The sequence below is a fragment of the Strigops habroptila genome, chromosome 5 (assembly GCF_004027225.2).
Source record: "Strigops habroptila isolate Jane chromosome 5, bStrHab1.2.pri, whole genome shotgun sequence".
In the NCBI taxonomy this organism is placed as follows: Eukaryota; Metazoa; Chordata; class Aves; order Psittaciformes; family Psittacidae; genus Strigops; species Strigops habroptila.
In genome coordinates, this window is record NC_044281.2 from 48,576,521 (window position 1) to 48,594,179 (window position 17,659).

A 17,659-nucleotide genomic window follows, 5' to 3' on the forward strand; every position below is an offset into this window, starting at 1 on the left:
CAAACTCAAGCCAGCTACACCATAGCTCTCAAACACAACACAGAAATATGAAAAGATGTGAGTGTTCAGAATAGCAATAACAGTAAATTTCTTGTAAACCTTATGAAAACAGTATAATTCATTTTGATTTGATTTAGCTATGCATGTGTGGGGAAGAAACTCTGAACAAAACAAGCAGTTCCAAACTATTCATGTTATAGAGTTTTAAAGCTTTTCAGTTTGGTCAGTGTTCAAATAACATAATAACAAACCATGACAGCAAGTATGGGAGACTGCTCCATGTAATGGTTTGAACTAGAGTTTTTAATGGATACATATAAAAGAACAAACAAAACTGGTTTAATGATACTGGTTTTTCTTTATTCATGGTACTAATTTGCCCCCTTGAACAACTGGATACTGCTGAGCACAAATCTCCCAGTTTTAAACTTTGCCCAGGTTTCAAGTCTTAAACAGAAAATCACACTGATTTGTACTTGTACAGTATGTACTTGTATACATATTTGCCGCATACTTCCAGATTAATAGGTCAGATAAACTTGCACAATTCATAATTGCATTTGGTTTATGTCTAAAAATGGCTTTCCACCACTGAGATTTTCTGCACTATTCTCATACCAAAACGTATGTGAATAAAGCAGGCAATGATCAGTATCAGATCAAAAATCAGTTAAGGACGATCAGTATTCTGCCTGGGCTTTCCCAAAACCCCAACATCATTCCACCAACATCTGAGAGGCATTATTCACACATATCGCCATCAGATAAATATTATAAAAGATTATACCTGTTAGTGACCGCCTCCTACTTCTAGTTGATTCACAGTCAAATGAACATGCTGTAAATTTTGACCAAGGGGTAAATGTGCAGTCATCTTTGCAGGGAACAAGGCACTCCTGTACAAGAGACGGCATAGCTCCGGCCCACTGCACGCAGTCACCAACAGTGGCGGAGTCGTTGTGCTCTGACAGGCATGTAACAGCTGAAAAGTAAAAGTACAGAAATCTTTATATTCTTATACATATTGTATTATACTCTATGCAGTCAGTACTTGTGTTCTATGTGAGATTCTCCCTCCTGGGTTAACAGGATAACGCTGATTTATTTTTAGGTCATTATTGATGCATCACTCAAATATGTGCTTGAAGCTTCACAAAACCATAAAGACACATTCTTATTTGAGCCATGCGTTATCTAAATGATGATATAAATTCAATATTCTCAAGGAGGCAGTCATTTTAAGGGTGGGAGCAATGGTTTCAACAATGATACATTGTACGAACAAACAAGAAAAGATATAATACTGCAGCTATGTGCCAGAAAACATATTTGGTCAAGGCCAGGATTCCCAAGCTTTGATGCACACAACACTCATGGAACTGAAACTGCCTCAAAGTGAAGAAAGAAAATAATTTAAAAGAAAGCTGCCTTCTCCAAAACTGCAATCTTTTCTATATTTCAGATGAAGGGAACAGCTGTCTGCGCAGCTTTCCCACACAGAGTGGTGACCTCTGCTCTGAGCAGCAGATGCTACAGCTAAATGCTTCTGGCAAAATGGTGTAAACATCAGGTCTGCTCCCTCCAAACTGAATTTCCTAAATATTGTGCTACCCCTTGTGCTCTCCCACTCTCTGGCCATCTGAACCTTTGAATCTCTTGCATACATGGAGATGTTTAGGAGGAAGGGCACAAGCATTCACCCTGTGGCCATGACACAAAGGGGCTGCAGCTACTGCACTTTACTAGAAGCCTGCTTTTACAGTGCAAGACAGCTTGCTATGAGAGCACTACTGAATGGATCCTTTAACAGGGGAAAAGAAAAAAAAGAAAACAAAACCCCAAAACACAAACAAACAAACAGAAAAAAAAAAAAAAAAAGAAACCTGCTCTGCAGGTCTCAACTGAGGACAGTGTCACTCTGCTGAGCTCTGTCCAACCTGAAGTGCCTTCGCACACGGGCAGAAGCAGGGTCCCTGTGCATATACTGAGCTTTGCCTTCATACACAGCACCATCAAGGCTGCAGCCCACATTCAAATGCAATGCATTTCTCTAGTTCCCTGCCCAAAGCTTACAGGTCTCTAAGACTGGGCCATGGCAATAGGAAAGAAAAGGCACAGGGCTGGGCTGGGGCTGTGGTCTCTGAATTTGGATGCAGTTGCCTTTGTGGCCAGTCAAGTTTCAAACAAGGTTTGCAAGGGCATAGCCCAGGACTTATGATGCACTGATTTGACACCGGTTTTATTTTAGGTCAACGCCCTTTTCTTCAACACTCCTATCCTTTTTTGGACTGCAATGATTAATTTTTCAGAGTGGATAATGACATTGGATGGCCATGATGGAGGACAAAAGTGTTAATGTGTAAATCTGAGTCACAGGAAGCCTGTAATAAAACTTGCTAAAGTTTCAGTGAATTAATAAATAATTATAATAAACAAAAATAGTCTGCACATCATGGAGCCTTTCATTCCATTAATAATAATTAAATCTCACAAAATCTCTAAGATTATAGGCTATTTATATCCTACCTTGTAGGTTAACCAAAGCAAAGATAGGTCATGACTTGATTAAAGTAATAAAAAGTCAGGGACAGAGTTAGGAACTGAATCTGGCCCCAAGAGTTTAGCCATCTCAGGCTCTCTGATTTCAGGCAAGTCCACACATCATACCATAAAGCAACAGAAGATGAAATGATTTAACCCAGATTTCATTATTTAACTTTAACAAACTGTGATATTATTTTATGGAGATTCCTAAACAATTTAGGTTTTTTAGGCAGCATATATTTTTCCTTGTTGCCAGCACTTAATGCAACTAGGAGTGCATGAAGAAAAAGGGAAAAATAACTCTGTTTTCTTACAGTTAAAGCATTTACATTGCCAAGTGTAACTTGGCAATGAGTACACCTGATTTTTGGTTTTTAACTACAGTACTGTATGGGAGCAAGGGATGGGTTGGCAACCAACTGGAAACTAAAAAAAAAAAAAAAAAAACCCCACCAAAAAAACCCACTTATTAAAATGGAATTAGGTTTCTAAGGAAAAAAATCAGCATTTTGAAGAGCATGCAAAAGGTAAGCAATTGTTAAAAGTCTCTTTAGACTCAAATGACAATAAATCAGCATATTAATAACTACCTCTAAACTGCTGATCCTCGCCTTTGACTTTCCATGCTTGTGACCCTTCCTAGCTCTCAACTCCGGCAGTCAGAAACTTGGACACATTCCCCTTCTCAATTATGAGAATGTGAGAACAGAGGTCACCACTCTGTACGGGAAAGCAGGGTAATTGCCCTCTTCAGGAAGGTTAAACAAGTAATAAAACCCAATGCCCAAGATCTGTGTAGCCTCATTACCTTCAGCAAGGACACCAAAGATCTGGCAACACAAATACGATCATGTGAAGTATGGCCAAGTGTATGCAAACCATCCTCTCAGCATTGCTACAGCCACTAGCATCTGCAGGGAAATGAAGAGTATCCTACACCACCAGCACCGTGAAGCAATTTTTGCAACTGCATAACAAGCTATCGTGTTGCAATGTTTACTACTGTCTGACAGAAAACCACAATTCATTCCTGACATTTATTAATGGCAACACAAGTGATAGAACTTCCAAATATCGATGTTAAACTAGACACTCCATGCTGCAATGAGTTATTATCTAATAGCCTGATCTTCTGCACAAATGTGCTTAATTTTAAGCATACAAATAATTCACTGAGCTTGTTGAGCCTATTTTGATGCTAAAAGTGATGGATATATAAGGACATGTAAGATCAGGGCAAATATTTGACAGAGATTATGGAGCTTAAAGAAACTGGTGTAGAGGAAAGTTAACATTACAAATAATATAGTGGATTATACATGTATAAGCATGGAGACATGATAGGGTTGAAAAGAAGAAAATACAATGGATAGTCTAGTGAGAGACCTAAGACTTAAAGGAGGAAAGGAGGATGATCTCCTGTGAGGTGATCAGGGACAGGAAGGTGATTGAAAATAGAGGATTGCTTCTTTCCTCTACGAATTTTTGTAAGTGCTGATCCTGGTAACTCAATCCGGTCATTCCTGAGAGAGCAACAAAACCCTCGTGCAGCAAGGAGAGAAGGCACTGGCCAAAGAGCAAGGAATCCAAAAAGCTTTTTTTGATGCCTAAGACACTACCTAGAAAGCAAACACTTCACTTGCTTCCCACATTTCTGGACTTTTGCACTTACCAGTGCCAATGGTGTTATTACTAAGCTGGGAGGCGCAGATGAGCGCCTCTTTGGTGCAGCTGCATCACTTCTGGGAGAGCAGGCACTTCTTGTTTCACGTGCACGAATAAAATGCCAGCCATGAACATCCAGTACCCTTATATACCAAAAACCCAGACTGCCTTGGATTTGCCTAAGCAGTACAGTGCATTTCAGTCATACTAGGAGGCAATTAATTTCTACTCAAGAGACTGCTAACATCTTCAAAGACAATGCCAATGCATGACTTCTCCAGTTTGAGCTGAAATATCTTTAAAAGCTTGAGCTTAATGGGCCTGATATTTACAGCATGTCAGTCATAAAAATGGCAGGATTTCTGCTACATGCTTACAATGATGCTTAAGATGAGCAGCATAAACTGCTAAAACAAATAAATAATAAAACAAATGCCCCATTAGGGCGTTTTAATGGATTGAAAAGGGCCAGACAGGAATCGGCAGAGCTGATGTATCCACTCCAGTGATTCGTTCATGAACTCATCACCTCATTTCTGCCTGCTGTGAACTTATTTCTCAGTTAAGTTAGCTTTAACACTTAAGAGAAAAATATTTTCACATACAGGCACTTCTGGAAATAGAATGAGACAAATTTGTTTTCAGTGGACCTTCAGGAAAGTTAGTAAAATTATTCATCCTCCGTGGTTTCAAACTACTGATTGGGTTGGCTCATGTGTGGTTTATGTTGCACGAAAAATATTTCCCCGTAATCCTCAGTTCTGTCACAGTGGTTTTAAATAAACTCATATCGCAAAGCCATTTCTGCTATGTCAACATCTCATTTTTTTTTAAAGTGGGATACCACTGGAGAGCAAATGCAGTCCATTTGCAGGTCTATGCACTGAGAAAAAGAAAAATCACATAGTAACAATAAATCCCTCCTAGACATAATGTGGGACTTCTACCATCTCTGCAGCATTTAGAATGGCGACAAACATATGAATAGAAACAGCTAATAACAGGACACTACCAGATAAAGGATTTGAAATTATAATATTGATTCCCATAAAGAGGGGAAATGCAGGATTTCCTTTTGAACTCCTGCTATTCTTTCTTATTACCACCAGTCAATGCCACCAAACTGGAAATAAACACTTCGGGCCAAGCTGCAGGATGACAATATAATGCAGTTCTACTGAATTGCACAAAACAATGGCTGGCACTCAAAAAAAAATTCACCTTCTCTCATAACAATAGAAATAATATCATGAATTAAACTGAAAAGTAATCAGGTTTAAAATGCTAAACAAAAATACCTTTTTCTTTTCTTTCCAGAAAGAGCTCGAATTGTTTAACAGACAGTATGGATACACCACCCGTTAAGGTGTCAAGAAAAGTTAACAATTAATATGAGCAATGAAAATAGCTGCAGATGCAACCTCTTTGCTTCAAGACATAAGTCAAGTGTTGAATGTACAGCTTGGGGAGGAAATTTCCCTTTCTGCAGTTATGGTGTCCTAACAGGACAACAGTGTCTGCCTTCTGATTTTATTTTTACACCCACGAGAGTATGTTTGTAAGCCACCATGTTAGCATATGGCACGCAGAAGCATATGGAAGCTATATTCTTTAACTACATTTATCTTAAATTAAAAGTAAACAGTAGACACTTCTATAAACTTTTATATGGTGAAATCAAATGTTTGCGTGCTGTCAAATTGCAGAGGCACTGAATGCATCCTTAGATGATGCTACATCACCACCAAATAAGTATGTCAGCATCAAACTGGGGTAACTCAAGTGCTCTCAGGAGACACATGCCTGACTTAAGAGCACTACAGATGGTCCTAACAAAAGGAGTGTATTGAGAAAGAAATATTATAGGCATAGCATTGCAGCCAATAAGGAAAGATAACATAAATATAGTTCCTCTTAAGTAAAAATCCAATTACAGACAGTCTCGGTAATTATATCCATTTACCAAAGTTATAATCAATTCGCCTTTAAAAATGCATTTCAACAGTTTCCAAAGGGTAAAAAGCTGAAGAGTGAAAATATCAACTACAAACCAGTAAAATTATATTGTCTGTGGCACTTCAATTTGGGAAACCTAAATTAGTGGTTTCAAAACTCTGGAATTAAATGTCATTAGAACATCTGAAAACAATGACTGATAATTCCAGGAAGGTACACTCAGGCCAAACACTAAAACTAAAGCTATGCAGTAGTGTAAATCAAACAACTGGACTTCGTACAGGAATAGCAGGATGACCTGTGAGATTAGACAAGAGGTCTAATGCCCAAGAGGTGTAGACACAATGATGTAATAACCTTCTCTGGCTTCAAGCTCTAAAAATGTATGAAAAATCAAAGCCAGCATGAAAGGCAAAGGAATCATTTGAATGTAGCTGTTTACCTTTTCATTGTTCAAAAAAATTCTCATTTTGTGTTGCTTAATTACTCTCATTACCCCTCAATGTAAAAAGATAACATATCACTACTTATACATGTCACTAATGATAAGTGAAAAAGGAGGTCAAATACGTTAGGAAAAAAAGAAGAAAATAACTTTAAGGATCCAAACTTGCTGACTATAAGTACAGTTCCGGCTCATGATGACCTCACTTTTTTCTGTATTGATGCTTCTTTATACTTTGAATCATAGAATCGTTTGGGTTGGAAGGGACCTTAAAGATCATCTAGTTTCAACCCACCTGCCACGGGCACCTTCCACTGGAGCACGTGAAACATTTATGTTACTCTTGGTACGTTAACACAACCCCTAGTTATAGGAGACCAGAAGCAGACATAATGTAAGATGTAAAATAAGGCTCTGCTGACATTCAGGGTTAAGTCTAGGGTCCAGCTTCTATAAGGACATAAATATACCTTTCTTTTTATCACTGGATGTAGCAGCACTCCCTGCAATGAAGCGTGTCCAAAGTCTGGACTAACAGAAGCAAAACAAGAATTAAAATTAAAAGATAACCATTACAATTAAATCTGAGGAAAAGAACAAATGATGCCAGGAAGGCCATCGCAGACACAAATCTAGGTAAAATACCAGAGTGAGAGCTGGAACAACTAGTTATGCAGCAGGGAAACTGGCTCTAAGACCAGTTTCCCATTTTGTAATTATTCATTATATTGACAGTAGTGCTAAAGGGCTAACAATGCCACTGAGCAAACACAGTACTGAACAAACACAGACCTCAGCAACGTGCTCTATAAACAAACAACAGGAACCCGAGGTGATGTTCGGAAGAATAAAGATGGTAAATATCAACTGAAAAGATAAAGGAAAGCAACCTAAATGATTTACATGAAAAGAGGTCAGGGAAGAATTGGGCAGAAAAGTTGGGTACAGATAAGCAGCATGAAGAAAAGACTGTAGCGAAGGAAAGGGGAGAAGTCTGGGGTAGAATTAGAATGGAAGAAAAAAAAGCATGCAAAACTGTGAAGATCCTTCTCAAGTTAAAGGTCCATGTTCTAGCTGCTCTTTGGGTTGGTTCCTCTCTGCAGCCTTCCCACAATAAGGTACGCATATGGGGAAAAAGACAGGTTAATCTAAGTACAGGAAGTTCATAAGTGGAGTTTTAGCTTCAGCTATCTGGGGGCCAGCATGGTGGGAAGCCACCTCCAGCACAGCCAAAGCCATGCCCCTGCTAAGGTAGCCATTTGCATGTGTCTGACCCAACCACAGAGCTCCCTCGCAGCTCCATGCCATCAGCATGCACCAGAAAGCGACAAAGCATCCTGTACAAAGCAGTCTGTATAAAAGGTCTGCATACCAAAGGCACACGTCCCTCCCACACTGTTCATTCTTCATGGCTTATGACTCTCAGCCAACATGAGCAGGCGCAAGAAGAGAGCAGTTGAAAGGGATTACATATGTCAAGGGCTGCGTATTAAAACCAATAAAATCACTGCAGGCTGACCTCTGTCATATAATGCCTTAAATTGGACTCACCTCTGTTCCACTTTCAAGTAACCTCTTAGGAGTACAATTTTTGATACTTATGGATGAGTTTATGGATTATTTGGTTTGGAATATATGATTAGAATCACTGTAAGAACTGAGCTGTACATGTCAATTTTGCCAAGCTATGTTACTTGATGTTTTAATTTTTCCTCATCTGCGAACCAAGACTGCCCACTGTTTAAGGAGGAGCGAAATACATTGCTGCAAAGGCTATTCCTCCTCCCACCCACATCGTGAATGTAGAACAGAAGATTGATACATCAACGTCTAGCACCATTTTCATTGTAATATGAGTATTTTCTTATTGCAAATGGTTCACACTATGCTTGGCTAGAAAGACAAAATAATATGGGGGTTTTTATGTTTCAAATTTACTTCGGCCAGAGAATAACTGCAATCTGAGTGCTCCTACATTATGCAATCAGTCTAAGGAACCTTTCACATTTTTTCCCCTTTTTTCCTGACATTATTATAGGTTTTGAATTGCTTTTACTTTCATTTTCTATAAAAAAGAAAATCAATGGAAATGCATTAGATGATTAATGACAGAAATTATGCTTCTGCTCCTTTCAGAGAACATAACAAAATACAAAAATATGCTTCCTTTTTTTCCTTTTTCTGTGTCCCACAATTACTAAAATTACTTGAGTTCAATTTATTTGTAGCACCTATCATCAAGTTATATTTAAGATGAATTATTTATTGCATAACTTGAAAATAAAACCAAGACATCTTGTTATATACACACATATTGAGATCACAGTAAATAAAGAATCAAACATGCCAAATAACATGAGAGAAAATGTAAAACAAACACAACATTTACAGTAACTCAAGTAACTCAATTCGAGTAACACAAGTTCTAAAATCACTTAGCTGATTAAGAAAGCACTGACTTCCTTTTGAAAGCTCTTCCTCAGTTAGATATTCAATGGCCATTTTTTTTCAGTGATAGCTGGATGAACTTAAAATCTCATGAAGCCTGTTTTATTTCAGCCAGGTATAGCGTTTGGTAGCACCCCATGGTCATCTTTCACGGCAGCAGGAGAGAGCTCAACACTATGGTCAACTCACATGGCAAAACCAACCTTAGGAAGGTCTCAGAAGACAGCCTTGTAAACTTGTCCAGACAAATGTACATTTCAGTCTGAATTTTTCTGGCATTGAGTTTGATCAAATTAATCACTTGTATCACCTTTCAGATAACCAGGCATTTGAAAACTTTGCATTATGTTGGTTTAGGAAAGTACATTTGAAGATCTTGCGCTGAAAGGCAGGCACTCTGCCATTTCACTCCATCTACTGCTTTAGTGAAGCGCAGATACTAAATCTAGACTGTAACGCCAACACACTGACATATTTACAACTCCCCCAACATTATTTTTAAAATATTATGGTCCAAGATAACACCAAACGATTTTAATCTACCCTTCCTCCTCAGTTCCCTACTCCCCAGCTCTGGCTCTTCTCATTTAGGCTTTCAAAACTCTTCGCTGCTCTTGGCTGATCAGGGTCCAGCAACTAAGCTACTGTGGACATATACATGCCCTTCAACGATTTTCAACTCATCCTTATGCCTCCTGCTCTCAACTAACCGTTCTCCTCTTGCCCCTGTTAATTCTGTTGTTAATACCCAAATCCTACCCTACCAGGCATGATCCAAAGCCCCAAGTAATATGGCACAAATTAACCTGCTGTTGCATAGATCTCATTACAAAAAGGGGTTGTGTGGCAGGCTGTTGTCCATCAGGATGGATTCATTCTCTAAAATTTGTATTTGCTCACTACCTGGTCACATAGCTAATATTTAACAGAGAATGTTTGTCTGAAATTACTGCCCACATAATGTTATTTATAGCACTGTACCTAAGATATGAAGATTTGGACTGGTATAGAATAAGACCAGCATGTGGTCTCCTCTACTTAATTGTATTTTTAATTAACCATGCTTTACCATAATTCAGACCACGATGGCATTTTACAGCATACAGTTTTGTCATTTTTATCAAAGTCCAAAACTGTAATTCAGAAAGTAGTAACACTGAAATTTGGAAACCTCCCATAACTTCCTATATTCCATTCATGCAAACTGCTGTTATATTTTCCTAAAGGACCAATGGATTCTGTAGATAAAGTTTTCCTGCATAAAACTTTCCACTTCAACTATCACTTCTCTACAGTAAAAGAACAGATAAGAATACTAAATGCTTTGAGGTTTGAAGTCTGGCTACTCATCTCCAGCCTAAAGCTGATAAAGTAACTAAATCTACTTTGACCGAAGTTAATAAAAATGCATACTCATATAATTCATGTTATCTAAATTAAGTATCTTTCAGCCATCATAAAATAGTCTACCATGTGAGACAAAATAAAGATGCCATACTTGAGACTGAAGGGTCAGCACAGTCTAAGTCCAGTAAAGACACTACTTAGATTAAAGGTGGGAGAGGCAGAAAAAGATTGTGAAAAATTTCCCATGAACAACCTTGATAAATCAAATGTTTGAAGCCTTTCCGGAGATTTGCCCAGTAGGAAACCCAAGTACTCAGATTAGAACCCAGTAAGAGCAAAGTCACATTCTGACGTGTGGGAGTCCCATACATGTATACATTCTGTATAAATTTACATACAGAAAGGTTTTTTATACTTCTTCCTAAACACTCCTAGTGTGCAGGGGAAAAGTGTTTTAAAGAAACCCTACCTCAGAGCATCCTTTCTTTAGCAGGAAAACAGAAAGATAAACAAAATCAAAAAAGAAAAACAAATTCCCCTCAAGAGACTAACAGTCCCAAATACTGAAGGATATATTTTTATATAGTGTGTGTATAAAAGACCCTGATTCATGCAAGTGTAAGAATTGGTATTTCCCCTGGGTCATGTTAAGTGAACTTTTTTGTGTGAGCAAAGGAGTTCCAATAGGTTTGCCTCTTAAGAATAATAAAAATAATTATATTCATCTTCCCCTATGTTTGCTGTTAAGACCATTCTCACTGCTAGAACGTTCCTTTTTACTCTTCTTTTGAAGCTAACAGATCTAAAGGGAATATTTGTTTTCCCCTTCTAGACTCTTAAAAGAAAGGTAAAAGATCAGAGAAGATGCAAAGGGAGATATTTTACAATGTTACGTTTTTATTATGATGATCTCTTCCTTTCTTACAGGCAGCAAAAAAAAACAAAACCCAGCAACATTTCTTACACAGCTTCTGCTACTCTTCCTAGATTTGCAATAAATTCTTATAATTGAGTGGAGATTATAAAGCAGATTGTATTCCTGCTGATACAATGGGATAACTCACATTTATTTCAATAGGAAAACAACAGATCCTATTATATTTTCTTTTTAATATCTATGAATGAAGCATTTGTTTGCAAGCATTTGTTTCTAAAGCAATTACACAATTCAAAAACTAATTCATCACTATAGGATCATTCATGTTTAACAGATACAGTATTTGGACACAAGAAGTTCTCCACTGTGATTTCTTTACCACTGGTTCAGATCATATAATTTATGATTTGTTTAACTGAAGAAAAAAATCAAATGCAATAAAAGCAAATTAATATAACAGAAAGTAATTGCATCAGACTTAGAAACACTTTCCACCCAGCTGGAAGATTATTAGTAGAATCATAGAATCTTAGTGGTTTTAGCTATTTTTCACATGCTTCATTCTAGCTAACCCCAGGCTAGAGCTGACTGGGACACTACACTACATTTTCTTGTATTACAGTCTTTCCAGTATAAACCATTTTAATCTTCGCTATAATAAATCACCAGTTTATTCTCATTTTATATTCCTTTTCACCTGTGAAGTTTTGTTCATCTTTGCTGGACCTCAGAGCAGTTTCTCCCACAAAATTGCACTGTGTGTAAATCTCTTGATGTAGAAGATTTTTGCCAACTGTCATTTTAAGATCAGACAACATCACACTTAAAATGAGGAGCACTTAAAGCAGGGGAAGGTCATCTTTGGAAAGTAACTTGGAATAAAATTCTACAGAGTGGTTTATGGGTTTTTTCCTGACTTATTAAAAAATATTCTTTAAAAAGAAAAAAAGAAATCAAGAAAACAAGAGCCTATGGAAATGGAGAGAGAGACAGTAACCTGATTGCTGTTCATATTCTGCCAGTGCTACAACAGTGGACCCACCACTTACTTATATGTACCAACACTTACTTCTATTTATCTTCAGCATGCCTCTCCTGGCTCATTTGAAAGTAGTTGGGCCACAAGTATGTATGATCAGCTTCCTCCTCCTGTAAGAGCTGAAATATCCTCCACACCTCTGAGAAGTCCTTGATGTTCATGCACAATGTTAGGACTTCTGCTCACCTCTGGAGAGGCAGGTCCATGCCAGCCATGGAAGGCATCATTGAGGACCACATCATTGGCTCAGACCTGAGGCTCCCTCAGGGACATATAGCCCAGAGGAACATAGGACTTGTCTTCCTTGAAGAGGAAACAGACTATGGCCAATTATGCCCAGCACGACCACCTCCCTTAAAGCCAAGTAAATGAGGGTCTTCCAAAATTTCCCAAAGTGGTAATTACTTCTTCCATTTTAGGGTAAGTCACTTAGGAAATAAAATGTAATGCAAAACTAACTCAATACTTTGAAAATCCAATCAAGATTCATGTCACATTTCCTTTTCATAAGAGAGAACTGATATTTGAAATTTTGAGTGTGTATTTCAAAGAAACAGTAAGTAGCAGCTTTTTCATTCATCAAAAGCCCAAAGGAAAAAGAACTATCCAGACAAATGTGCACTACTTGGGAAACTAACTCTTGCTGTTGCTGTAATGAACATATAAATATAGCACACCACAAATTCATAGTAATTTATTGCTATGAGCAAGTTTGACATGGCATGGCCAAATAAATTAAGATTGTATGGCTATACAGAACTGAGAGATTCTCTAAGATACTGCATTGGTTTTTTGCCTTTTCTTCAGAACTTTGTCTCGATTTCTCTTTAAACCTTTGTCTTGTCCTATTTGAAGACCTATGTTCCAGGGTCATATCTTATCAGTTAATTAACTTTTAGAATGGAAACATAGCAAAAATGACTACATAAACTTTTGCTCATATATATCAAAGCCAATGTCAACCAATGTGGTTCTTGTGTACTTAATCCAGGCGACTTATAATCATAGAATCTCATCTTCCATTTACAGCCTGAGGCAAAAGTAGGTCTTGCAGAAAGATGTGCAAAGTGTCGAGTTTAGTAGAGCAATAACATTGCTCATCAGTTTAAATATTGGTCTAGCTACTAAACTTTATGCCATGAGGTTCTGGCAGTACATTATTAAATACCAAGACTTCATCTATGACTTTCACTTCCTCAGAATAATGCAAGATTCATTTCAGAAAAAAACCTGCAATGTATGTGGGATTTTTTCCCCAAAACCCCACAAACCCTTGAATATAACACTACTCTTCAGTAGATCAAGGCAACACTTGATCGGGAAGTGTGGAGAGTGGGTGCATAATGTATCAGTCTTTCTGAAAAAGAAGGACTGATACATTACACACCCACTGTAAATTAATGAACAATTTAGCAGCAAAATATTAGAAGCCATGAAAACCAGGCTCTATAAGGTCACTATCAATGAGGAATAAAGGAGAAACCAATTAGGCTTAAAAGTTTGAACCAACCAATACGGAAGAGAAGGATCCTTGGAAGCAACTTTGATTTTTATTGTACTGGCTCTTCACCCAACATCAGCAAATCTCATTGATGTGAACTAAAAAAAAAAAAAATCAGGGAAAAAGCCAGTGTTTGAAAATCATTTCAAATTCACATGGTTTAAAATCACAGTGAAAGACCCAGCAGTAAAAAGGATGAAATACAGAAAAAGAATAAAAATTGAATGGTAATCTGAACCTGAGAGGATGATGCAAGGGCTGGGAGAACACAGAAGCCTCTCGCTCAACTCCAAGCATGCCTCTTCCCCCAGGTGAGGATCACGCCCTTGGGCTTCTAGCTCCTGTCATTTCAGAAATGCTGTGGAATCTGGCATTGAGATATACATACATATATATATATGTATATATATGTTATAATTTACCACCATCCCTGATTTTTTAATTTATTTTTTTTTTTAGTGCAGGGGTAAATCTATATAGGTTTATTAAGAGACTCTCTCAAGGAAGTTTCACTAAGAACAGTTTTAAAAAGTCAAGAAAGCTTCTCATCATTTAGTTTCAATGAAATGCAAGAGAACATACTGTAGATTTAGATTACCGTATCAGTACTTTTGATTTACTCACATTTTCAACGTGAAGACAGGCAATTCCCATCTATAACTTTATTCCAAAGCTGTGACCTTGACTTTTACTGAAAGTTCAATTGCAGGGATATTGTTTTTGAGGGAAGATGAAGGAAGAAAGGATTTCTCACAGATAAGATAATGAACTGTCAAATGCAGCTTATGAAATACTACTCTTTCAAATAGATGCCCTGATTTAACATATGTTGCCAGTAGCTTCAAAAATTATGACTAGATCATTATGTAGCACACTGACCACAAAGCTTGAATTACTTATTTGTTTATTTCATAAAGGATTAGGTATGTGAACCAAAGGCATTCCCACAATCTTCCATGTAGGAATCAAAAGTAACAGAATAATACTAATTTAAATTCAACATATGGAAGGTGGATGATTGGAATTTGTCAAAAGGTAAAGAAATAAGCATTGAAAAGTACTATTAGTAAAGTTACTGGTTACACCAAGGTAAAAAAAAGTAAGTTGTTCTCTAGTTGAAAATAATAAAGGAACACACAAAATGGCTATTTTAATTATCAACCCACTGTCGTAAGTACTCATACAACTGTAAAAATACAGTGAAGCTTAAAACAAACACCCCAAACCACAGGATTCTCTCTGGGCTGTGATGAGAATCGTGTACCCATATAAAGACAGAAAATAATCTTTCTTTCATTTTTTTCTCAACTTTGTAGGAAGTTTTTTTTTCTCATAGAAAGACAAAAAGATGAGCTGCCAATACTGATATGTCTGCTATCAATAAATGAGCAGTCCTGATAAGACTACAAGGTTTTCCACTACAGTAAACATGGAAAAAAAGGTGACATTGATATGAAGCTTTGCACAGATTCTTGTATGCTATGTTGTCCAATATAACAGAAGCCCATTTCACAGTGCTATATAAAATTATTCTATAAAAAATAAGTGTACACAGAGGGAAGGGATACAGGTTACATTTAAGTTAAAAGACATAAGATTTACAGTCCTCTTCCAGCAAAAGAATGAGCAAAGATTGTGAAGAAGTGAGGAAATGCTTAACTCTCTGTTTCAAATGCTTATCTACCTTCCTATCACAGATATTTAAAATGAAGCTTAATATACTTTCCATTATGATTACAGTGGGATTCTTCAGTAACAACCCCGAACAAACATGTTATACGTAATCACCTTGCAAAATCAAATTATCCTTTATCAACACAAAATCTGCTAAACCTACAAAAACACTGAATAAATAGCAAGCAACAGTCACCTGCTATCAATATTATATTATTATTTTCAGAGTAACTTACACAAGGAAACAAAAAATGGGACCTGATTTTTCTCCCCCACAAGATGGCTGTGCTTTGTCCCAGCACTGCCAGAGGCGGTGCTCCATGATGCATCCATATCACTCTCCTGAGCCGTGATGGCTGCTTCATCATCTTTACATTATACTTCAGCTATGATAACTGAGGTTTTGCAACAAGGCTATATTGTGAAACTATATAACCATCAACTAAGCCTTAAAAAATAGACTGAAAATGTTTACACAGTTATTGCATTAACATATATTTTTGACTGAAAGCCTGCTGCAGCCAATATTTAACAGGTGAATTTATGTGACTGGAACAGTAACATAAAGGGGTAGAGCCCTTCTGGAAGGACGTGCAAATGATGGTGACATGTTTTATTTATCTACAATTTATAAACCTTTTCAGTCTCTGGGCTAATCTACACAGAACGACTGACCTACTGAATACCCAGCTGGTGATTAAAAGGGAAAGGAACATGTGTGCTATGCTGTAAAAAGGACCTCAAACGAGGTGAGCTCAAGAGCAAGTAGGAGGACACCATTCACACCACTCCCTCTGGTGCTTTAGGAACACAGAAAGGCCCAGAAAGTATAATTAATTCATAGACTGACTGGTGAATTTAGTAAAAGTTGGTCTGTCGGGGTGGGCACAGAGTAAACTCTACTTTGATAGACTGTAAGCCATGAGGAGGAACTACCACCAAGGTGGAAGGCAGGCTGAAAGTGAATGACCGTTACATTACGCAGCTAAAACAGCCGGGACAGGCAGGCAGACTAATACATTCACAGAAATATATTTGCACTAAAGCTAAGTAAGGTGTCATGGAAGACTGGGCTGGTAGGTAAAACTAAATTGAAGAAAGGTGCAGTTCAGAAAACAGACCAATGCCAAAGTGAAAGCCCTCCTATGAGGGGAACAGGCACAACCATGGTAGGGGTAAGCCAGAGATCAGCTAAGCTCAGTCAAAAGCTATTCACTGACCTCAAACAAAAACAACAACAACAACAAAAAAGGTGGAAACTAGATCAACTGAGGATTAGCAGAAGACTGCAGCACATGCATGAAAAAAGCCAAATTAAGCAACAAGCATTACAGGCAACAAAGGATCCTTCTGCAAACGCCATAAAACCCAGACACTCTCCACCCTCTCACCTCACCTCCCCAAAAACTTGCCCAAGCTTGCACCACCCTTTACTGAGTGGATCAGTTGCAATCACAGTGGTGTTACAGTTAGCAGTTAAAAAGAGGTCAAGATCTCAGGCCTGTCAGTCCTCGTTCAGGGAAAGGGCTGTCGAGGATAAGCAACTATTTTGAAATTATCTATCCCAATGAATCCTGGCTTTAGTAAACTTACCGAAACCAACCTTGATATGTCAGAAATTAATATCTTTGAGACCTCATGGAAGAAGTGCAACTTGTCAGCAAACACTGTGCCTATCCTTATAACAGCTCTATTTATTTATATTTTTTATTTAAGATGACGGATATGGAAATACAGGCCCATCAGGTTATTTTTGATTTGCACAAAAAATACTGGAAGAAATAATTATCCAGCAGATAACTGTAACTACCACAGATAAAAAAAAAAAAAAAAAAAAAAAAAAGAAAAAAGAAAAAAGTTAAAAGAATCAACTTTATTTCCGTAATAGGCTGATGGACTCAGAAAGAAAAGGGGGAATGGTAGCCTCATTTTAGAATAGCTTGTTTCCTTCAGGACAAAAAATTCTAAAAATGCTCAGCACTATGAATTCTAAATGACATTCAAATGACTTTCTCAATAATTAAATTATATTGCATCAAAAAGCACATGCCTTTAGCAGTTTGATTCATGTGCGTGCATTCTAACCATGAGTAACTGGGTAAACAAAGATTGGGTGGAGCTGCCATAAAAATATATAGTATGCTTAGCACTAAAGAAAACCTC

General features: G+C 37.5%; 1 protein-coding gene across 3 annotated transcripts in view; it reads right to left on the bottom strand.

Annotated features, from left to right (window-relative positions):
- THSD7B (thrombospondin type 1 domain containing 7B) overlaps positions 1-17,659 on the bottom strand; it is a 398,006-nt gene that overhangs the window by 106,888 nt on the left and 273,459 nt on the right. For all 3 annotated transcript variants that reach the window (XM_030486445.1, XM_030486444.1, XM_030486446.1), the window contains one exon: positions 788-982. In XM_030486445.1, the coding sequence (XP_030342305.1) occupies positions 788-982 (195 nt within the window). The remainder of the gene's footprint in view (positions 1-787; positions 983-17,659) is intronic.